This window comes from Pongo abelii, chromosome 6, assembly GCF_028885655.2.
Source record: "Pongo abelii isolate AG06213 chromosome 6, NHGRI_mPonAbe1-v2.0_pri, whole genome shotgun sequence".
Lineage (NCBI taxonomy): Eukaryota > Metazoa > Chordata > Mammalia > Primates > Hominidae > Pongo > Pongo abelii.
Genome location: NC_071991.2, coordinates 26,408,269 through 26,432,036, shown reverse-complemented (window position 1 = coordinate 26,432,036; position 23,768 = coordinate 26,408,269). Strand labels below are relative to the sequence as shown.

General features: G+C 52.3%; 1 protein-coding gene across 1 annotated transcript; it reads left to right on the top strand.

The window, feature by feature from the left end:
• Positions 1 to 11,695: 11,695 nt before the first annotated feature.
• LOC129060701 (collagen alpha-1(III) chain-like) lies at positions 11,696 to 20,641 on the top strand. Its single transcript, XM_063725830.1, is given in 7 exon segments — positions 11,696 to 11,775; positions 12,815 to 13,003; positions 13,100 to 13,192; positions 14,813 to 14,864; positions 16,267 to 16,453; positions 16,775 to 16,962; positions 16,964 to 20,641. Coding segments are annotated over 7 exon segments (1,659 nt in total). The 3' UTR covers positions 17,834 to 20,641.
• The last annotated feature ends 3,127 nt before the right edge of the window (positions 20,642 to 23,768 follow it).

Below are 23,768 nucleotides of genomic sequence, written 5' to 3'. Positions count from 1 at the left end.
CTTGGATTCCGGCACAGGACGATTGTGCTCCCAGGCGAGACTTGATTTCTCTTTGCTTTCATGGGGGATCCACAGTGCCCCTCAACAGCACTCCAGGACACCATTTTCAGGCTTGCAGTAATCCCCAGACGGCCTCTAAACCTCATCTGCCCCCGTGGTTTTCCAGTTTCGGGTGTAAGACCTCTGCTCCACCTTGGACTTGCCTTTGACATGGTTCCTGCCTTTCTCAGAGAGCCATGCTCAGAAGCAGGAGCCACTGAGAGGCCCAGGGTGTAGGGAGACAGTGACATCAAGGGCCTGGCAGTTTCCCGCTGACACCCCCCTCAGGCATTTTAGCTAGGACTACATCACCCAGAGACCCCTCAATAACTAACCAAACTGTATCCCCAGCCCCATGGGACCCGATTCCAGCACAATGCCTCTTTCAGGAATGGAATCAGAAGAGCAGTTTCCGGCGCCCACCTGACAGTCTGGAAGTGCCTCTTCCTCCAGTGGGACCGACCATGGAGACGGCCCGATGTGGCCCCTATGGTCAAGACTTTTAGTGTCCCTCAGTGGTTGTCGCAGGCAGCCTTTTTCCCGAGACCAGGCTGGCTCTGCCTGCACCATTTTCCTCTGCTTAGGCAAGTTGACAGCCCTGACAGCCAGGTGCCCCAGCCTGCCTCGAGAATGCACATGAGCCAGTCTCGGGGCACCAGGCGAGAGCGGTGAGCCGTCTCTCGCGTCACAGTGGACGCCATGGTTCCCTGGCGACGGGTACCTGCGGCTTGGCGGAACAGGAGACCTCTGTGGAGGTGAGTCACCATTGGACTCTAGCCTGTCTTCTCTGAGGGATCCATGGGGTAGTCCCGCGATCCTAGATGTGTGCATGGCCGATCCAGCCTGAAGAAACGTCAAGCGGAGCCCCAGGGATACAGCCCGAAATTCCTAAGGATCCCAAAGGATCCGCAGGATGCTTCAGGCCTGCCTAGACGGTGTGGGAGTGAGTCTCCTTGAAAGTTGCCCCACTGTGGTTTCTAGGTACAGCCTGCCTGTGTTCCCCAGGGCTGCTCTCTCCCCGGAGGGACTTTCTGGCAGAGCAGAACCGTGCAGCCTCAGAAGTTGCTGAACTGTGTGTTTCTGTGGGAGTGTTGCGAGTGTTAGATGTCTGCGTGTGTGTGTCTGTGTGTGTGTGTCTGTGTGTGCGTGTAAGTGGCGCCTGCTGAAAGGATGTGGCTCACGCACTGGAACGCTTGTTCTTTTGAGTCGGTCGACCTTTTGTGCGCCTCTGTGTGGCGCAGCTTGGGCTGCGAGGCTGCCTGTTTTTTGTTTTCTCCGCGGTTCCTAAAACCGCGGTGAAGAGGGGGGCTGGGTGAGTGAGATACGCAGGAATCCAAATCATCTTTCCCTGCAATGGAGTCACTCTTCTAGAAAATAAAAGAAGAACACCACATCCAAGAACAGACACCTCCCAGGGCCTCATTTATCTGAGGTCAAACCTGGGCCAAAACATAGGAGTCCTTTCCGCAGGGCCCCTTGAGTCCACTTCTAATTCGATTACCAAAAGAGCAGGAGCTTCAGGTCGTGAGGCCGGCACTCCACCATTGTCTCGGGATTTCATTCCGGGTCGGAGAGTGTGAGCAGCAATAAAGTCGGATATGGCTGAGGATAAAATCTGGTGAGGCAGAGCTGACCTGATGAGGTGTGGATAGGGTCCGGAACCTTCCCCTTCAGGAGAGATGCAGACAGATGTCACAGAAGGTGCTTCCAACTCCATCCTCGCATTCCCTTCATTGCGCAAGCTTTGCACACCATAGCCCGCTTCAGAGGAAGGAGGAAGCCAACATTCGGGGAACCATTGGAGCACAAACTGTGGCCTTTCTGGCCCGCTCTCCCTTTGGACTTACATTCCTGGAGTCACATGGCAGTGGGATGGATGATTGATGCTGCGTGGGCTTTAGCTTCCACTCTGGCCTTATCTTTTCCTGACTTCCATGCTTCTCGTGGGCCTGGGGTTTCCATGGTCTGGCTCAAAGTCTTCCACAGTAAAAGTTTCCCAGTTCACGAAAGATGACCCTCATGGAAATCCATTGCATGAATGTTTCCTTCTAAACACTGTCGCGTTTTAAGGACTGGGCAGCTGTTATACTTTTGGAACCATGGATTCCCGTTATTTCCACCACCACCAACAAAAAACCCTTGTTCTCCCTATTCCATCGGAGGGCTGCACGATTCCTATAGGATGAGAAGTAGCCAGCCATATCTGGCTTTTGCCCGGTAATCGAAGTTGTGTTTCATTTCATCTGAACATCCTTTGTCATTGTGGAGAGGGTCTTTCATTTCACTGGGTGGTACTTCCTCTTACCACGGATCTTCTTGGCTTCCAGAGATTTCAGGGATGAAAAGGGACTGCGGTTCGGCTGGCTACAGGCCCGGTTGTGGGTAGTGATCTAGTTGTGAGGACTGAGGTGGTTTGCATTTTGCAGGAGGCTCTTCGGTCCACTGGCAGGAATCCCTCAGTGTGGGTTGGACTCCAGCACGGGTTCTCTCCTACTCCCAGGCAAGCCTTGATTTTTCTTTGCTTTCATGAGGGTCCATAGTGCTTCTTAACAGCACTCCTGGACACATTTTCCAGGCTTGCAATCGCCCCCAGACAGCTTTGAGACACTCTCTCAACCTCATCTGTCCCCGTGGGATGCCAGTTCCCGGCGTGAGACCTCTGCTCCACCTTGGACTTGCCTTTGACATGGTTCCTGCCTTTCTCAGAGAGCCATGCTCAGAAGCAGGAGCCACTGAGAGGCCCAGGGTGTAGGGAGACAGTGACATCAAGGGCCTGGCAGTTTCCCGCTGACACCCCCCTCAGGCATTTTAGCTAGGACTACATCACCCAGAGACCCCTCAATAACTAACCAAACTGTATCCCCAGCCCCATGGGACCCGATTCCAGCACAATGCCTCTTTCAGGAATGGAATCAGAAGAGCAGTTTCCGGCGCCCACCTGACAGTCTGGAAGTGCCTCTTCCTCCAGTGGGACCGACCATGGAGACGGCCCGATGTGGCCCCTATGGTCAAGACTTTTAGTGTCCCTCAGTGGTTGTCGCAGGCAGCCTTTTTCCCGAGACCAGGCTGGCTCTGCCTGCACCATTTTCCTCTGCTTAGGCAAGTTGACAGCCCTGACAGCCAGGTGCCCCAGCCTGCCTCGAGAATGCACATGAGCCAGTCTCGGGGCACCAGGCGAGAGCGGTGAGCCGTCTCTCGCGTCACAGTGGACGCCATGGTTCCCTGGCGACGGGTACCTGCGGCTTGGCGGAACAGGAGACCTCTGTGGAGGTGAGTCACCATTGGACTCTAGCCTGTCTTCTCTGAGGGATCCATGGGGTAGTCCCGCGATCCTAGATGTGTGCATGGCCGATCCAGCCTGAAGAAACGTCAAGCGGAGCCCCAGGGATACAGCCCGAAATTCCTAAGGATCCCAAAGGATCCGCAGGATGCTTCAGGCCTGCCTAGACGGTGTGGGAGTGAGTCTCCTTGAAAGTTGCCCCACTGTGGTTTCTAGGTACAGCCTGCCTGTGTTCCCCAGGGCTGCTCTCTCCCCGGAGGGACTTTCTGGCAGAGCAGAACCGTGCAGCCTCAGAAGTTGCTGAACTGTGTGTTTCTGTGGGAGTGTTGCGAGTGTTAGATGTCTGCGTGTGTGTGTCTGTGTGTGTGTGTCTGTGTGTGCGTGTAAGTGGCGCCTGCTGAAAGGATGTGGCTCACGCACTGGAACGCTTGTTCTTTTGAGTCGGTCGACCTTTTGTGCGCCTCTGTGTGGCGCAGCTTGGGCTGCGAGGCTGCCTGTTTTTTGTTTTCTCCGCGGTTCCTAAAACCGCGGTGAAGAGGGGGGCTGGGTGAGTGAGATACGCAGGAATCCAAATCATCTTTCCCTGCAATGGAGTCACTCTTCTAGAAAATAAAAGAAGAACACCACATCCAAGAACAGACACCTCCCAGGGCCTCATTTATCTGAGGTCAAACCTGGGCCAAAACATAGGAGTCCTTTCCGCAGGGCCCCTTGAGTCCACTTCTAATTCGATTACCAAAAGAGCAGGAGCTTCAGGTCGTGAGGCCGGCACTCCACCATTGTCTCGGGATTTCATTCCGGGTCGGAGAGTGTGAGCAGCAATAAAGTCGGATATGGCTGAGGATAAAATCTGGTGAGGCAGAGCTGACCTGATGAGGTGTGGATAGGGTCCGGAACCTTCCCCTTCAGGAGAGATGCAGACAGATGTCACAGAAGGTGCTTCCAACTCCATCCTCGCATTCCCTTCATTGCGCAAGCTTTGCACACCATAGCCCGCTTCAGAGGAAGGAGGAAGCCAACATTCGGGGAACCATTGGAGCACAAACTGTGGCCTTTCTGGCCCGCTCTCCCTTTGGACTTACATTCCTGGAGTCACATGGCAGTGGGATGGATGATTGATGCTGCGTGGGCTTTAGCTTCCACTCTGGCCTTATCTTTTCCTGACTTCCATGCTTCTCGTGGGCCTGGGGTTTCCATGGTCTGGCTCAAAGTCTTCCACAGTAAAAGTTTCCCAGTTCACGAAAGATGACCCTCATGGAAATCCATTGCATGAATGTTTCCTTCTAAACACTGTCGCGTTTTAAGGACTGGGCAGCTGTTATACTTTTGGAACCATGGATTCCCGTTATTTCCACCACCACCAACAAAAAACCCTTGTTCTCCCTATTCCATCGGAGGGCTGCACGATTCCTATAGGATGAGAAGTAGCCAGCCATATCTGGCTTTTGCCCGGTAATCGAAGTTGTGTTTCATTTCATCTGAACATCCTTTGTCATTGTGGAGAGGGTCTTTCATTTCACTGGGTGGTACTTCCTCTTACCACGGATCTTCTTGGCTTCCAGAGATTTCAGGGATGAAAAGGGACTGCGGTTCGGCTGGCTACAGGCCCGGTTGTGGGTAGTGATCTAGTTGTGAGGACTGAGGTGGTTTGCATTTTGCAGGAGGCTCTTCGGTCCACTGGCAGGAATCCCTCAGTGTGGGTTGGACTCCAGCACGGGTTCTCTCCTACTCCCAGGCAAGCCTTGATTTTTCTTTGCTTTCATGAGGGTCCATAGTGCTTCTTAACAGCACTCCTGGACACATTTTCCAGGCTTGCAATCGCCCCCAGACAGCTTTGAGACACTCTCTCAACCTCATCTGCCCCCGTGGGATGCCAGTTCCCGGCGTGAGACCTCTGCTCCACCTTGGACTTGCCTTTGACATGGTTCTGCCTTTCCCAGAGAGCCATGCTGAGAAGCAGGAGCCCCTGGGAGGCCCACGATGAAGGGAGGCGTGAGCTCAAGGGCCCTGCAATCTTCTGCTGACACCATCCTCTGTAGTTTTAACTAGGATTCTATCTCCCAGAGACTCCTCAACAACTCACAAGACTGTATTCCCAGCCCCATGGGACCCAATTCCTGCACACAGCCTCTTTTGGCAACGGAATCAGAAGAGGAGTTTCCAGTACCCACCTCACAGTCTCGAATCGCCTCCTCCTCCTCCGGGACACGACCACGGAGATGACCAGAAGAGGCCCTATGGTCGAGACTTTTAGGGTCCCTCAGTGTTTGTCGCAGGCAGCCTTTATCCCGAGATCAGGCCGGCTCTGCCTGCACCGTTTTCCTCTGCTTAGGCAGGCTGACAGCCCTGACAACCTGTCGCCCGAGTGCGCCTCGCGAATGCGCATGTGCCAGTAGCGGGGCGCCAGGCGCGAGCCCTGAGCTACGTCTCGCGTCACAGTGAACGCCACTGTTGCCTGGCGACGGGTCCCTGCGTCATGGCGGAGAAGGGAACCTCTGTGGACGTGCATCGCCGTTGGACTCTCGCCTGTCTTCTCTGAAGGATCCATGGGATAGTCCCGCGATCCTAGAAGTGTGCTGGGGCGACCCAGACTGAAGAAACCTCAAACGGAGCCCAAGGGATACAGCGCAAAATTCCTAAGGATCCGCAGGATGCTTCAGGCCTGCCTAGACGGTGTGGGTGTGAGTCTCTTTGAAACTTGCCCCCCTGTGATTTCTAGGTACGGCCTGCTTGTGTTCTCCAGGGCTGTTCTCTCCCCGGAGGGGCTTTCTGGTAGAGCAGAACCGCCCAGCCTCAGAAGTTGCTGGGCTGTGTATTTCTGTGGGAGTGTTGCGAGTGCTGGATGTCTGCCTGTGTGTGTGTGTGTGTGTGTTTCCGTGTGTGCGTTTAAGTGGCGTCTGCTGAAAGGATGTGGCTCACGTGGCTCACGCACTGGAACGCTTGTTCTTTTGAGTCGGCTGACCTTTGGTGCGCCTCTCTGTGTGGCTCCGCTTGGGCTGCGGGGCGGTGTGTTTGTTTTTCCCGTGTTTCCTGAAACTATGGTGAAGTGGGGGGACTGGCTGAGACACCAGGGGTTCAAATCACCTTTCCCTGCAATGGAGCCACTCTTCTAGAAATAAGAAGAGCACACTACACCCAAGAAGGAACACCTCCCAAGGCCCCATTGTCCTAAGGACAATCCTGGGCCAAAGCATAGGAGTCCTGTCCGCAGGGCCTATTGAATTCACTTTGAAATCCGTTCCCAGCAGAGCAGGAGCTTCAGGTGGGGAGGCGAGCACTTCTCCATCGTCTTGGTATTTCATTCCAGTCGGAGAGTGTGAGCAGCAATAAGGTCCGATAGGGGTGAGAATACAATCTGGTGAGGTGTGGATGGGATCCCGAACCTTCCCCTTCAGGAGAGGTGCAGACAAATGTCACAGAAGGTGCTTCCAACTCTAGTCCCGCATTCCCTTCATTGCAGAAGCTTTGCACACCGTAGCCGGATTCCGAGCAAGGAGGAATCCAACATTTGGGGAACCGTTGGAGCCCAAACTGTGGCCTTTCTGGCCGGCTCTTCCTTTGGACTTTCATTCCAGGAGCCACATGGCAGTGGGATGGATGACTGATGCTTCGTGAACTTTAACTTCCACTCTGGCCTTCTCTTTTCCTGACTTCTATGCTTCTCCTGGGCCTAGGGTTTCCATGGTCTGGCTCAAAATCTTTCACAGTAAACATTTCCAGGTCACAGAGGATGGCCTTCATTGAAATCCATTGCATGACTCATTCCTTCTGAGCACTGTCACGTTTTAATGACTGGGCAGCTGCGATACTGTTGGAACGGTGGATTCCAGTTATTTCCACCAACATGGAAACTCTTGTTATCTCTATGCCATCAAAGGGCTGCATGATTCCTATAGTATAAGAAGCAGGCAGCCATGTCTGGCTTTTGTCTGGTAATCTAGGCTGTGTTTCATTTCATCTGCACATCCTCCCTCATTGTGGAGAGGGTCTTTCATTGGGCTGTTGCTGGGTGGTACTTCCTTTCACCATGGATGTAGTTGGCTGCCAGGGATTTCAGAGTCAAAAGAGACTGCAGTTCAGCTGGCTGCAGGCCAGATTGTGGGTAGTGATCTCGTTGTGGGGACTGGGGTGGTTTGCATTTTGCAGGAAGCTCCTGGGTGCACTAGCAGGAATCCCTCAAAGTGGCTTGGACTCTAACATGGGCCCTCTCGTTCTCCCAGGCAATACTTGATTTTCCTTTGCTTTTGTGGAGGGTCCGAGGTGCCCCTCAACAGCACTACTGGACATGTTTTTCAGGCTTGAAATCGCCCTTAGCCTCTGAGACACTTTCTCAACCTCACCTGCCCCGGTGGGATGCCAACTCCAGGTTTCAGACCTCTGCTCCACCTTGGACTAGCCTTTGTCATGGTTCCTGCCTTTCCCAGATGACCGTGCTGAGAAGCATGAGCCCTGTGAGGCCCAGGATGAAGGAAGACAGTGAGCTTAAGGACACAGGAATCTTCCGCTAACACCATCATCCAGAATTTTAACTAAAATTCCATCTCAAAGAGACCCCTCAAAAACTCACAAGACTGTATCTCCAGCCCAATGGGACCTGATTCCTACACACAGCCTTTTTCAGGAATGGAATCAGAAACACAGTTTCCATGGCCCAACTCACAGTCTCAAAGCCTGTCCTCCTCCAGCGGGACAGGGCCACGGAGACAAACTGAGGAAGCCCTACGGTGAGCAACCTGGGGTCCCGCAGTACTTGTCGCAGGCAGCCTATTTCCTGAGACCAGGCAGGCTCTGCTTGCACCATTTTCCTTGCTTAGGTAGGCTGAAAACCCTGACAGCCTGGTGACCGAACCTGCCTCATGCATGCACCAGTGGCGGGGCACCAGGAGCAAGTAGTGAGCGCGGGCTCGAGTCACAGTGAATGCCTTCCTTGCTTCTCGACAAGTCTCTGACTCTTGGCAAAGAGGGGAACCTCTGTGACGTGCGTCGGAGTTGGACTTCCGGTTGTCTTCTCTGGGGATCCATGGGATACTCCCACGATCCAGGATACAATAAAGGCAGACCATTCTGAGGAAATGTCAAGGTAGGGCCAAGGGATACATCGCGAAATCCCTAAGAATCCAAAAAGATCGGCAGGATGCTTCAGGCATGCCTAGACGGAGTGGGGGTGAGTCTCCATGAAAGTTGCACCTCTATGATTTCTGACTACAGCACGCTTGTATTCCCTGGGGCTGCCCTCTCCCAGGAGGGGCTTCCTGGGGAAGCAGAACCGCGCTGCCTCAGAAGCTGCCGGGCTGGGTGTTTCTGCAGGAGTGTTGGGAGTGTTGGCTGCCCGCGTGTGATGGCGGCTGTGTGTGTGTGTGTCTGTGTGCCTGTATGTGGAGTCAACTGAAAGGAATATGGCTGAAGCACTGCAGCACTTTTTTTTTTTTCGAGTCGCCCCACCTTCTGGAAGCCTCTCTGTGCGAAAGGGCTTGGGCTGCGGGGCTCCGCGTCCTTTACTTTTTCTGTGGTTACTGAATCCGCTATAAATTGGCGGGCTAGCTGAGATGCGACGGGGCCCAAATCATATCCCCATGCAAAGCAGCAACTCTTCTAGAAAGCAGAGGAGCACACTACACCCAAGAACAGAAACCCCCGAGTGCCTCCTTTTCCTGTGGCCAACCCAGGGCCAGACCCTAGCAGTGCTGTGCGCAAGACTCCTTGAATCCGCCTCGATTTCGGTTCTCAATCGAGCAGGCACTTCACGTCGCAAGGCGGGCACTCCTCCATCGTCTCAGGGTTTCATTCCGGGGACGGAGAGTGTGAGCGGCAGTTAGGTCAGATGGGGTGAGGATGCAATCTGGTGAGGTGTGGATGGGGTCCCGCACCTTCATCTGCTAAACAGGTGCAGACAGATGATACAGAAGGTGCTTCCAAATCCACCCCCGCATTCCCTTTGTCCACAGGCCGTCCAAACCATGGCCCGGTGCCCAGCTGGGAGGATTCCAACCTGCCAGGGAACAGTTGGAGTGCAAACCCGGGCCATTCTGGCCAGCTCCCGATTTCGGCAGTCATTCCGGGAGCCACAGGGGAGTGGGATGGACTGAGGCTGGGTGGGATGTGGCCGGCACACCGGCCTCCTCTTTTCCTGACTTCCAGGTTTCTCGTGGGCCTAGGGTTTCCTGGGTCTGGCTCACAGGCTTCCACAGGAAACGATTCCCTGTCCACGGAGGACGACCCTCATGGGGACAATTGAATGAGTGTTTCCTTCTAAACACTGTCACGGTTTAAGCACTAGGCTGCTGTGATACTTTTGGAAGGGTAAATTCCCATTACATCCGCCAACAAGGAAGCTCTGTTTTTCCCACTTCTATCAGAGGGCTGCATGATTCCTGTAGGATGAGAAGCAGGCAACCGTGTCTGGCTTTTGCCGGGAAATCTAGGCTCTGTTTCATTTCATCTGCACGTCCACTGTCCTTGTGGGGGGGCTGTTGCTGGGTGGGACTTCCTCTTACCCCAGATATTGGCTGCCAGGGACTTCAGGGGGCACAAGGGACTTGGAGAAGGCTGACTTCACTCCAGGTCGTGGGTCGCGGTCTCTTTGTGGGGGCTGGGGTTGTTTGAACTCTGCAGGAGGCTCTTGGGTCCTCTGGCAAGAATACGTGAGCTTGACTTGGACTCCAGCCCAAACCCTCTCGTTCTCCCAGGCGAGTCTTGATTTTCTTGTGCTTTCACGGGGGATCCACAGTGCCCCTCAGCAGCACTCGTGGACACCCATTTCAGTCTTGCAATCGCCGCAGACAGCCTCTGAGACACTCTCTGATCCTCACGTGCCCCCGTGGGATGCCAGTTCCAGGGGTGAGACCTCTTCTCCACCGTGTCCTTCCCTTTGTCGTAGTTCCTGCTTCTCCCAGACTGCCCGTGGGTGCTGAGAAGCGGGAGCCCCTAAACGGCCCGGGATGAAGGGAGGCCGTGAGCTCAAGGGCCCCGCAATCTTCCGCTGACACCCTCCTCTGGGGTCGCAGGTATGAATCCATCACCAGGAGACCCCTCAACAACTCACCAGACTGCATTCCCAACCCCCTGGGACCCGATTCCTGCACACAGCCTTTTTCAGGAAGGGAGTCCCAAGAGCAGCTTTCAGCGCCCACCTCACGGTCTCCAATCGCCTCCTCCTCCAGCGGCAACCGACCACGGAGACGGCCCCAGGAGGCCCTGTGGTGGAGACTTTTATAGTCACGCAACGGTAGTCGCAGGCAGCCCTTTTCCTGAGACCAGGCCGGCTCTGCCTGCACCATTGTCCTTGCTTAGGCAGGCTGACAGCCCCGACAGCCTGGCGCCCGAGGCAGCCTCACGAATGCGCATGAGCCAGTGGCGGGGCACCAGGCGCCAGCGGTGAGCACTGGCTTGCTTCACAGTGAAACGCCTTCGTTGCCTGGCGACAAGTCCCTGCGGCTTAGCGGAGAGGGGGACCTCTGTGACGGGCGTCGGCGTTGGGCTTTCGCCTGTCTTCTCTGGGGGGATCCTCGGGATACTCCCATGATCTAGGACAGGGCAGGGGCGAGCCAGCCTGAGGAAACATCAAGGGAAGGCCCAGGGATACACCGCGAAAGGATCCAAAACGATCCTCAGGAGGCGTCAGGCCTGCCTAGACTGAGTGGGGTGAGTCTCCTTAAACGTTACCCCCCTGTGATTTCTGACTACAGCAGGCCTGTGTTCCCTGGGGCTGCCCTCTCCCGGGAGGGGCTTCCCGGCGGAGCAGAACCGCGCTGCCTCAGAAGCTGCCCGGCTGTGTGTTTCCGCGGGAGTGTTGCGAGTGTTGGCTGCCCGCGTGTGTATGCGGCTGTGTGTGTGTGTCTCTGTGTGCGTGAAGGTGGCGTCCGCTGAAAGGAATATGGCTCAAGCACTGCAGCGCTTTTTCTTTTTTTTCCGAGTGGCCTGACCTTCTGGTACGCCTCTCTGTGCGGCTCTGCTTGGGCTGCGGGGCTCAGCGTCCTGTATTTTTTCCGTGGTTCCTGAATCCGCGGTGAATTGGGGGGCTGGCTGAGACGCGCAGGAGCCCAAATCACCTCCCCCTGCTAAGCAGCAACTCGTCTAGAAAGAAGAGGAGCACACCACACCCAAGAAGAGGAACCTCCGAGTGCTTCCTTTTCCGGTGGCCAACCCAGGGCCAGACCCTAGCAGTCCTGTGCGCAGGGCTCCTTGAATCCACCTCGAATTCGGTTCCCAGCCTAGCAGGCGCTTCATGTCGTGAGGCGGGCACTCCTCCATCGTCTCGGGATTTCATTCCGGTAATGGATAGTGTGAGCAGCAAGTAGGTCAGATAGGGATAAGGATGCAATCTGGTGAGGTGTGGATGGGATCCCGCACCTTCATCTGCTAAACAGGTGCGGACAGATGATACAGAAGGTGCTTCCCACTCCACCCCCGCATTCACTTCGTCGAACAAGCCGTTCACACCATGGCCCGGTGCCCAGGTGGGAGGACTCCAGTGTGCTGGGGAACAGTTGCAGCAAACCCTGACCATTCTGGCCAGCTCCCAATTTCGGCTGTCATTCCTGGAGCCACATGAAGTTTGAATGGACTGAGGCTGGGCCTGATGTGTCCTGCACCCTGGCCTTCTTTTTTCCTGACTTCTATTTTTTTCTTGGGCCTAAAGTTTCCTTGGTCTGGCTCAAAGGCTTCTACAGTAAACCTTTCCGTGTTCACAGAGGACGACCCTCATGGGGACCATTGTATGAGTGTTTCCATCTAAACACTGTCACGTTTTGTGGACTAGGCAGCTGTGATACTTTTGGAACAGTAAATTCCCGTTACATCCACCAACAACGAAACTCTTGTTCTCCCACTTCTATAGGATTGCAGCATAATTCCTATATGATGGGACCTAGGCTGCCAAGTCTGGCTTTTGCCTAGTATTCTAGGCTCTTTTTCATTTCATCTGCATGTCTTTTCTCATTGTGGAGTTCGTTGGTCTTTGGGCTGTTGCTGGGTGTGAGTGCCTCTCACCACAGATCTTTTGCTTGCCAGGGATTTTAGGGATCTCAAGGGTTTTTCTGTAGTTTGACCGCACTCCAGGTTGTGGGTAGTCGTCTCATTTTGGGGGCCCGGATTTTTTGCACTTTACAGGAGTCTCTTGGGTCCTTTGGCAAGAATCCATGAACTTGGGTTTGACTCCAGCACAAACCCTCTCATTCTCCCATTTGAGCCTTTATTTCCCTTTGCTTTCATGGGGGATCCACAGTGCCCCTCAACAGCACTCCTGGGCACCCGTTTCAGTCTTGCAATCACCCCAGACGGTTTCTGAAACACTCTCTCAACCTTACGTGCCCTTGTTGGGTGCCAGTTCCAGGTGTGAGACCTCTTCTCTGTCTTGGACTTGTCTTTATTGTCATTCCTGCCTTACCCAGACAACCGCGCTGAGAAGCAGGACACCCTGGGAGGCCCTGGGTAAACGGAGGCAGTGAGCTCAAAGGCCTCGCAATCTTCCGCTGACACCCTCCTCTGGGATCTCAGGTATGATTCCATCACCCGGAGATCCCTCAACAACTCACTAGACTGTATTCCCTTCTCCCTGGGACCGGATTCTTGCACTCTTTCGGGAATGGAGTCCAAAGAGAAGTTCCCAGCGCCCACCTCACATTCTCGAATCGCCTTTTCCTCCAGCGGGACCCGACTATTGAGAAGGCCCAAGGATGCCCTATGGTAGTTACTTTTAGGCTTCCACAGTGATTTTCCCTAGACTAGGCCGCATTTTCCCTAGACTAGGCCGGCTCTGCCTTCCCATTTTCCTCTGCTCAGGCAGGCTGACAGCCCTGACAGCCCTGACAGCCTGGCCCCAGCGCCTGCCTCGCGGATGCGCATGCGTCAGTCGCGGGACACCTGTCGCGAGCGGTGAGCCTTGGCTCGCGTGTCAGTGTATGCCACCGTTGCCTGGTGACAAGTTTCTCCCTCTTGGTGGACCAGGGGACCTTTGTGGATATGTGTCGGCGTTGGACTCTCTCTCCTCTTCTCTGGGGGATCCACGGGATAGTCCCACGATCCCAGGAGAAGGCAGGGATGAGCCAGCCTTAGGAATCGTCAACAGTGTCCCAAGGCCTCCCCCAAGCTCTCTCTGTGGTCCTGGCTTTGCCTCCTCCAAGGTGCTGTGACCTTAAGCAAGTCACTGCCTCTCCTGCAGGCCTTCTGTTAGGACAGAGATAAATGGATCAGAGAGAAAACAGAAAAGGTTCTTCCAGCCCTCCTCTCTTCTACCTCTTCACTGTCTGCCTGGTAAAATGGTACCTTTTGGTCACATCTGCTACTCATTAAGTCACCTGTCCTGCGGGAAAGTCCTCACGTTGGTGATATGAGGTCCCACTCTCTACCCTTTAGGAATTGCAGAGTCTCATGAATCTGTATGTGTTCATCCCAGGGTCACTTCGCACCTACACCTCCAGACCTCTAGGTCGCCCTGGGTTAATACTGAGACTTGAGGGAGAAGCAATTACAGGAGAGAAGGAGAGGAAGTGAGGAGGCATAATAGGGGATATGGGGTTTGGTGATGCAGGAGGGACAGGGTCACAAAAGATTCACTGGATATGAGAAGCCTGCCCACGGAAAAGCTTCTAAAGATGGGTAAGGCGGTGCTGGGGCCACAGTGCCATTGGCCAAGGCAGATGTCAACTGGGAGGGAGTGGAGGAGATGAGAAAGTTAGAAGGAAAGGGAAGGCCCAGATCAGATCTTGATGCGCTCTTCTTCCTAGACCAGCATGGTTTTCATTACTCAAATTCTCACAGGGCTGAGATCTTGGTTTAAACAAATCACTTTGGCTTACCGCTGAGCTCAGAAAAGACTGCAGGGGCCTTGGGCAGAAGCAGGGAGACTGAGACCAGAAAGGTAGCTACTGTGATAATAATGCAGGCTTAGGTGGGAGAGACCACACTGATGCTGACTAGGTACTCTGGATTTCCACCTCTGCAAGGCAGCTTCCTCACCTATTCAATGAGGACACAGCCACCTGTTACAGAGCAGTTTTGAAGAAGAAATAAGGTTCACAGGCCCAGCTCAGCACACAGTAGGCTCTGAAGAGGCCTCCCTTACTCAGTTGAATGATCCCAGAACATTTGAACTGTTGCTTGCTGTGTGACCCCGGGAAGGTTACTTCACCTTACTTAGCTGGTTTTCTCCTTAAAGTGGGGTGGGGTAGACATGTCAGGATGCAGAATGGAGCTGGACAGAATGCAGGCATTTCTGCTGCATCTGGAAAGTAAGATAAGTGAGCTCACTGTCACAAAAGGCACAGAAGAAGAAAGTAAATTTGCACTTGGTGGAGAAAATTTAACTCTACTAATATAAACTGACAATCGCTACATGTTTACTGGGCGCCTGGTGCAGGGCTAAGAAATCTGCCATTATAATCTGATGCAGTGGCACTGAGCCTGCAGAGTCAATGTGCACTCACAAACTCAACCACTGTCATCTCACATAACCCTCACACATCACCTGTCTGAGGTAATCCCCAATCTCCACAGTACAATTGAGGAGACTGAGATCAAGGTGGTGAAGGATCTTAACCAAAGCCAGGTACAGTGGAGTTCTCAATGCAAAAGGAACTCACACTTGGGCACACTTGCATGAGGTGACCTACGATGCTTTTTACTTTCCATCAAAATAGTAATTGCTGCTCATTGTGGTACAAGAAGGAAACCACAGAAGAGAATGAAAATGGAAAACACACATCATCACCAATGTTGCCTCCCAGAGATGAGCATGGTCTCCATGTGGAAGTCTCCTGTCCATTTCTCCCTTGGCCTGCACACATTATGATAGTGGCAGCAGATCTGTGCTGGGCATTTACCAGGCTGGGCATGACACCAAGCACTTTACAGATGTCCCTTCACTTATTCCTCACAAAAGTCCTATGTCCCAAGGACACTGGGGCCCCTATGGAGACTACTTTTCCATGGTCGGTACTGGGTTTGGACTGAGGTCTCATCTAGGTCAAATCCCTGTGTGTGTGCAGAGCTAGGTCTATCATTATTTTCTGATGGGTGAAGTGGAGGCCATGCTGTGAATGTGTGCATTTGACACAGGCAGCTTTCTCTAAAATGCACAGCCTGCCTTACCAACTTAACTCCTCCCACACCTCAGACCAGCCCCTGCAATTGCCCTTTGCATGTTCTCATCTGGCCTCATGATCATCTCCTTCCACGTGGGTCTCCCTCCTTCCATGTGGCCCTGCATGGCAGGCAGGGCACATGCTAACCTGTCATCTGGTAGTTTGGAGTGAGTGGAGAGGGCCAGTGTCTTCTGGATGAAGGACAACTGCTCCATTGTGCAGTGTTTTTGTTGTTGTTTGTTTGTTTTTGAGATGGAGCCTAGCTCTGTTGCACAGGCTGGAGTGCAGTGGTGCGATCTCGGCTCACTGCAACCTTTGCCTCCCGGGTTCAAGCGATTCTCCTGTCTCAGCCTCCCAAGTAGCTGGGATTACAGGTGCCCGCCACTACATGCAGCTAATCTTTTTGTATTTTTAGTAGAGACAAGGTTTCACTGTGTTGGCCAGGCTGGTCTTGAACTCCTGACCTCATGATCTGCCCCCCTCGACCTCCCAGAGTGCTGGGATTACAAGCATGAGCCACCGTGCCTTGTCTTTTTTTTTTTTCTTAATAGTTCAGGGCTCTGACTCTCAGCAGGGTGTCCTGCCCCAGGGTTCCCCTTGACCCATTTCAGAGGGGTGGTCGGTTGGGTCACTGGTTCCTCACCCTTGTGCGAATCCAGAACTTGCATCCTGACGGGGGAAGCAGGAAGCCCTACCTGCCCTGGAGGGCATAACCCCAGCCCCAGGGCAGGCAGAAAACTCCCCTATCCCTGAGAAGTCCCAGCCCCAATGCTGGCACTCAGGGCCTGAGTGGGACCTGTCTCCACCTTCCTCATACACCTCCCCTGACCCTCACTCAAACTCCTGTCACCTGGGAACCTCTACCAGACCTGTGCTTCTTCCACCTGGGGAGCCCCCGGGGCCCTCATTTCACCCCATTCCCTGAAGCCTGGCTGCTGCTGCTGCTGCCCCACCCTCCAGCCAGAGGAGGGCGCTCCCTCGTCAGATGTCCCTGTCACTATGGGGGTCCTTCCTCCTGTGAGCTCTGTGGCCTCGCACAGGCTGCTCAACACCTGTGAGCTCACATTCCTGCTCCCAGGGGGAAGCGGGTTATGAAGATGAGAGGCGGAGAGAGCGAGCTGTAAGGGAAGCAGGTGACACGGGGCAGGACAGGGAAGGCCTGGCTCCCAAGGAAGGGAGCTTCTCCAGGTGGCTTCCTCCTCTGTCAAATGGGCCCACGAATACCCTATTGTTGGTGAGAATTAAGAGATACGAAACCCATTCGTTCTTTATTATGATGATTTTTATTTTCACAGTAGCACTTAGCACCTGCCCGCCCTCCACCTTCACCACCCAGCAGGAGCGGGGCGGCCTGGATCTGTTTTCTGCGCCTGATCAGGGGGCCGCGTCTTCAGCAAAGTCTTCGGGGAGAAAGGTCCCGCTCCTGGAGGAGAGCGGGATGGGAGAGTCCCCTTCACACCCAGCCCCGCAGAGCCGGATAGAAACGCTGCCGCTGCCGACTCCATACTGCCGGTAAGTGCACTGTGGAGGCCACTTTCTGGAAAGAAGAAACCGTCTGAACACAAAGTTGCTCAAGCCATGTTCATCTATCCGCCAGGGAAACGGAGGCCCTGAGTGCCAGAGCCCAAGTCACCCAGCAAGAGAAAACTCGGGTGGAGCCCAGGGTGTCCAGCCCCTGTCCACCCAGCCGCCGTGGTCAAGGTTAATAAGAGCAAGGGGCCAAGCAGAACCGCCTACAAGGAACCGAGTGTCCACAAAGCAGGGAGCGAAGAACGTTTCTCCTACCTAGAGCGCAGCCCTTTTGCAGAAGGCACAGTCCGGGCTCCGGGAGCCAGGCAGGGATCCGGGCCTGGTTGCGGAGGGGACGCCAGGGCTGAGCTCACCTGCTGGCGGCGGCAGCCCCTGGAGTCATGGGGTCACCGGCTTGTGGAGAGGGCCTGGAGCTGTTTCTTGGCCCAGCTCCCCGCCCGCAAAGGGCCAGGAGGTCGGGCTTCCGGCGGTGTCCAGGCTGTCGCCCGCCGGTGCGCGAGCCGTACCCACCGCGTCCCCTCCGCCCCAACACCTGGTGCGGAGGGTCCGGCCCGGGGTCATCTGGCAAGGCCCTGCGGCTCCTGCAGGTGCCCAGGAGAGCGGAGCCCCTTCCCACTTGGGCTCGGGTGGCCTCATCTCTCCTGGGGCTGCGTCCCCGCGGGACGCCAGGTTCCCGGATTCTTCTAGGTCGCCCTGGCTCCTGGCAGCTCCTGGTGCCACGCGGTCCTCCACGGTCTCCTCTGACCTGAGAGAGACAGTGAGATGGGGCTGGCGGGGATGGGGGTCCCCGCGCTGTGGGAAAGCAGCGGGGCTGCTGCTGACCGGAGCAGCCTGGGTCTGTTCCAGAACCGTCGCCCTGGGGCCCCTCCGCCCCGCAAACGCTCGGGATGCGGTTTGGGAGTGAAGCTGGACACCTAGCACCATCCACGCTCAGCCCCACGGGGCTCCAGGAGTCCCGAGCCCAAGCCCCTGCACTTGCATTTTATTTAAAAAACCTGAGGGTTAAATTCGGGCAAGTCAGTTGCCTCAGTGTTTGTCGCCTGCTGCCTCTATGTCGGCTTCTTTTGCTGGCAGGCAGAGACCAAGCCCCCACGCCTTCCAGGACCCCCTATCTGGTGAGGCCATCCTCTGCAATCATGAGCAGCACTGAGGTGCTTCCGACCAGGGGTCACTGCCCCAGCCGGTGAGGGGCCCTGCAGTGGGGACTGGAGATGTGCGACGAAGCCTCCCAGAGCCTGCATCCTCTTGCCCAAGGCGGCTGCACACCCTCACTCAGGGCTGTGAGGGGGAATGAGGGCAGCTCACAGGCTAAGAGGCCTCTGAAGGCAGGTTTTGTGGACAGGTGATTTAGGAGCCTGGAGGAAGCAGGTTAGGGGTGTGTGTGTGTGTGTTTGTGTGTGTGTGTGTGTGAGAGAGAGAGAGAGAGAGAGGGAATTCTCCCATGCCAGGCCATCTGCGTGTCTCAGTAGTGTAGGAGTGAACAGCAGCATCTGTGCAGAGGAGCAGCATGTGGACAGAGTCACAGGCTGGCTGGATCACAACAAATCCTTGTGGGTCAAGGAGAGCGGGTTCTGTGGTCAGCTGCGGTCTGGGTTTTGTGTTTGCCTTTTCCTGCTGTTCCAATAAGCCAGGGCACTGGGGCCAGATTGCCCTCAGTGGCCAAGAGTTCCCTGACAAGCTGGGGAGGAGAACTCCCTTCCCAACACAGGGACGTAGAAGATCAGAGCAGCCTGCCCAGTGGGGATCTGAGCTCAGAGAGTGGAAGCCACTGTCTCAGAGTCACAGAGCAGGTCAGTGGCAGGGCCCATGTCCCTAACCCCCAAGCTCTATTTCTCTGAGGAAATATTCCACCCAAGAGCATGAGAGTTCTCTGAGCATGGACTCCCTGGCAGGTGAGGTCATTTTACCTGTTATCTGTTTTCATCCTCATCGTGTGTGTGGTTTGTATCAATGTTCCCATTGTAAGGCAGAAAACAGGCTCAGTGATGGGGCAAAGGCTGGTGCAAGGCTACAGAGCTCAGAAGTGGCTGAGCTGAGACAAGAACCAGCAGGCTTCCTTCACCGTTGCTCTGCTCCATCTGGAGGTTGGAAAATTTGCCTGTGTGCCAACAGCCACAAGCCTTTGTTGGCTCAGGGTAGATATGAAAACCTGGAAACCATGAAGCTTTTAGCCCCACTCATTTCTGCAGGGGCAGGTGGCTGTGCTTGGCATGGGCTCCCCATTGCTCAAAATAGAGCCTCCTCTTCCTGCTGCTGGTCCCAGAAATGAGTCACAGGTGGGTGAGGTTGCAGCCAGGCCTGGGCAGGATGATGTCTTCTGGGCTAGGCTGAAAACTCAAGCCTTGCAGCTGGACAAGTTATGACTCTGGTTCTGCCTCAGTCACTCCGAGGCTGGACAACTCTGGCCATATCTCTCTGTAAGCTGTGGTTTCCTTATCTTTAAAACGGAGACAATGGCACCTCTCTCCCAGAGTAGCCACTGGGGCTTAATAAGGCCTCAGCATGAGAAGATGGTGTATTTGTGAGTTTTCCTTGGTCTATGGTGACCTTCCTGTGGGTAAGGACCAAGTATCACTTGACTCAGGACCCAGACAGGCACAGCACAGCCAGAACCAGAGGAGCCTAGGCCTGGGTATGATTGGAATCCAGGCATCTGGCCCAGTTTTTCTGGCTCTGTCTCCTTCCCCATCTTTTCCAAACTGGTCCAAGGATCAGATTTGCCATGCCGCCCAGACATCATGGTGGCCCTGTCTGAACAAGCAGCCTCAGAATTTCTCTGGTGCCAACTGGACGACTCAGAGAGAAAAACTGGTCACCAATTTCTGCTTCAAGCAGGTAGGGAAGAAAGCTACCACTTTCAGCTACTTATTATGTATCACCAGCCAGGCACTTTTCCTATTTAGTGGTCACCTCAGCTAAGTCATAAAGACACAGAAAGGAGTGCCTTGCCCCACGTTCACAGCTGATAAGTGAGGTGTGGGAGAGGAGGTGCTGAAATCCATATTTATCTAAACCTTTCAGATCCATGTGCATTTCTCCATTTTTACCACATTGTCCCCTCCTTGGTGACAGCCTGGGCTGCTGCTCCTGCCTCTCACTGGCCTCTCTGCCTCCAAGCTGCCTGTGCCTTAGGAAGCTCCATGTTGCGCTTTCAAACTAGCAGCCCAATCCATCCCTCACCTACTTGTGCCCTTCAGTGACTCTCATTGTCCTCAGAAAATGACCCTGGCTCCTAGGTGTCCACACCTTTGTGGCCCTGAGCATGCTGACAAAAATAAAACTGCGTGCCTCCTTTCCTTCCAGTGAAAAGAAATCACTGGATGTTGCAACAAAATTTAAACTTATCAATCATTTGGGAGAAATCAGAGTATCCTTTTTCATAAATAAACAGTATTCAACCCTAAAAGGAAAGAAAACAATTCTCTTAAATGCTGCCACACTTGGAAAAACAATGGAAAATAAACACTGGAATCAGCTAGACTTGCCAGAGTTGCTGAGGGAGGATTAAATGAGTTATGTAATTTGCTTGGCAACAGTGCTTGGCTCATAGTTAGTGCTCAGTAATATCAGCTATTCTTGTTTTTATCGTAAATAGAAGAGAAGCTAGGAATGAATCCATGACCTTGGATGGGCATCCTCTGTCTTCCCCAGGACAGGGGTTCAGTGTCATTTTCCAGGAACCTAATAAAGCAGTCTTGTTCTTCTGGGGTGATATCTGAGATTTGTTGCCTAATGGTCATAAAAAACTAGGATGTGGACACACAAGAGTGAAGTTAAGAGCAGAAGTTTAATAGGTGGAAGAAAGAGAAAAGCTACCTCTGCTGCAGAGAGAGGGGTCCCAAATGGGCTGCAGGAGCCACAGTGAAATGCAGGGGATTTTATAGATGCCTGATGAGGGGGGCAGTGTTTGATTTACACGGGGCACGAAAGATTGGTTGGACCAGGTATGTCATTTGCATGGAGCATGAAAAATTGGTTAGAGGTATGTCATTTGCATGGATCATGGAAAATTTGCATAGGGGACAAATTTGTGTCCACCCCCACCCTAATCTTGTATTATGTAAGTGGGTCTTAAGTGGGTCTTATTCCTGAGCTGCATCATATTGCCCATTCCTTTACATGTAGTAACAACAACAACAACAAAAATGGAGCCTCTATGTTGGACATGCCTGGCCTGCAGGTAGCCCTTTTCTATTGGCACAGCTGCCGGCATTCACCCTTCCAAGCTTGCTTATCTATGTTTGCAGCTCCAGTTTTCAGGCTGATCTTTGTTAGTAAAAAAAAAAAATTATTTGTCTTCCTTTTGCTAAAGGGAAGCTCTGCCAAGTACTCTTTTATGCTCACTATCTGTCAAATAATTTTTTTCTACTTTCTGTATCATTAAGACTCATCGTCACTCAGAGACAACCAAACACTGTGACATTTTGATATAACCCTTTCCAAAAGTGTATATTTTTCACAACTTTGAGCATGCATTGCATACCATTTTTTCACTGAACACAATCTATCATGAACATCTTTCCATAACTTAAAAGAAGCTGTGTGCCAGAACAGTCCATCATGTTCTGTTTTCTTTCAGTAAATAGAAATCTTTAGAGATGGATCATTTTCCTTACAAGTAGATACCAAGTAAGAGAAGCAGCCTTTAAAGCAGAGAATAGCAGCTCATGCATGCTAATTATTTGCTTACTTATCTGGCTCCCCTATTGATGGCATCTTGAGGGCCGGTATGAACATGTCATGCAGTCTCCAAGCAACCCACAGTAGGCCCACCATAATAAATAGATGTTGTGGCCAGCATGGGAGGTGCAATGGTGAGTTGCTCTGTTTCCTCCCTCCCGTCCCCCTCCCCTCCCCTCCCCCTCCTCTCCTTTCCCCCTCCCCTCCCCCTCCCCTCCCTTCCCCTTTCCTTCCCTTCCTCTCTCACAAAACTTAGTCACAGAGAGAGGACAGCAGGGAACATGGTGAGGTGCTGACGGTTCTGGTCCACTGGATCCCACCATCCCTAGGACAGTAAATACCGTCCTAGTCACTACCCAGCAAGTTACCACCGCATCATTTCCTGCATGTTCCAAAATGAATAAAGGTAATTAAGCATAAGTGCAAATAAAAAGTCATTTCTCATGTTTTTAATCTAAACTGTCACAGTTTAGTTTACTATTTTAAGTTCTTTTTGTGCTAAAACATTTGTTTTTGTTTATTTATTTATTTATTTGAGACGTAGCCTTGCTCTGTCGCTCAGGCTGGAGTGCAGTGGTGCAATCTGGGCTCACTGCAACCTGCGTCTCCCGGGTTCAATTAATTCTCCTGCCTCAGCCTCTATGGTAGCTGAAATTACAGGCGCGTGCCACTACACCTGGCTACTTTTTGTATTTTTAGAAGAGACAGGGTTTCACCGTGTTTGCCAGGCTGGTCTTACACTTCTGACCTCAAGTGGTGCACCAGCCTCGGCCTCCCAAAATGCCAAGATTACGGGCATAAGCCTCCATGTCCGGCCAATCATTTGTTTTTTTAAAGTGGCAGCCATAGGTCCTGTCCGTCTGGATATATTTTGAACTTTTGTATGTTAAATATAACACTAAAAAACTTTATTATGTTTTAGGTAATCTAAGATTGGTGTACACAAACAAACTTTACAGATTACTGTAGGGTCCAGGAAATGATGTATATAATATGACATTTATATCTCTAGTTTCTTATGTATAAATCTTCCTTTAGAAAAGATTGGCTTCTTTAAAAATTGTCTCCACAAATTTAGGCTTATTTTATAAAATGGCACAACAGTAAAAAAAAAAAAAATAGTTTTTACCTTTCTAAAGAGGTAAAATACTCTTTTGCCATTTCATAAAATAAGCCTGAATTTGTCATACTATATAAATACTGGTACTCAAATAAAATACCAACTATTTTAATCAAACTTATTTAGACAGTCTATTTATATAATTTTATGATTTTTATCTACAGTGATAGGCATTCACAAATCTTTCATAAATCAAACATATTAGTATTAGGTTTTACGTAGTAGTTATATACGAAAGATCAGGCTGGACATGGTGGCTCATGCTTGTAATCCCAGCACTTTGGGAGGCCAAGGCGGATGGATCACGAGGTCAGGAGTTAAAGACCAGCCTGGCCAACATAGTGAAACCCCATCTCTACTAAAAATACAAAAAAAAAAAAATTAGCTGGGCGTGGCAGCGTGTACCTATAATCTCAGCTACTCAGGAGGCTGAGGCAGGAGAATCACTTGAACCCAGGAGGCAGAGGTTGCAGTGAGCCCAAATCATGCCACTGCACTCCAACCTGGGTAACAGAGCGAGACTCCATCTCAAGAAAAAAAAAAATTTGAAGATCTTTTCAAAATGGAGATTTTTAATTGATAATTTGTTGCTTTCAAATACACCGAAGTCTTGTGTTAATCACAGTAAGTCTGGGGATAGTGAATTAATTTTATTTTTTTATGATGTGTTCAAAAATTTTTAGTTTAACCTAATATTGATTGATGATGAGTAAACAAATCGATTTTTTTCAAATTTCATAGGTCTATTAAATTGTCAAAGGTATTTTTAATTAAAAAATTCTGTCTTTCAATATTGTTTCAGGGATTTAGATCTAGTTGAATCTGCTCAACCTGTTAATCAGTGTCATGTGCCAGATTCCAATTCACTAACAGTGTGCCTATATGATTTTTCTTTCCATAGTCTTTGAATTAAATTTTTATTACTTATTTGAATGTTATATAATACAGCTCATACATTTCAAACAAAACCACAAGGTAAAATGAGTTCTGGCTTAGTATAAAAAAGCTGTTGGCAACTCAGTATTACATATACAGATGG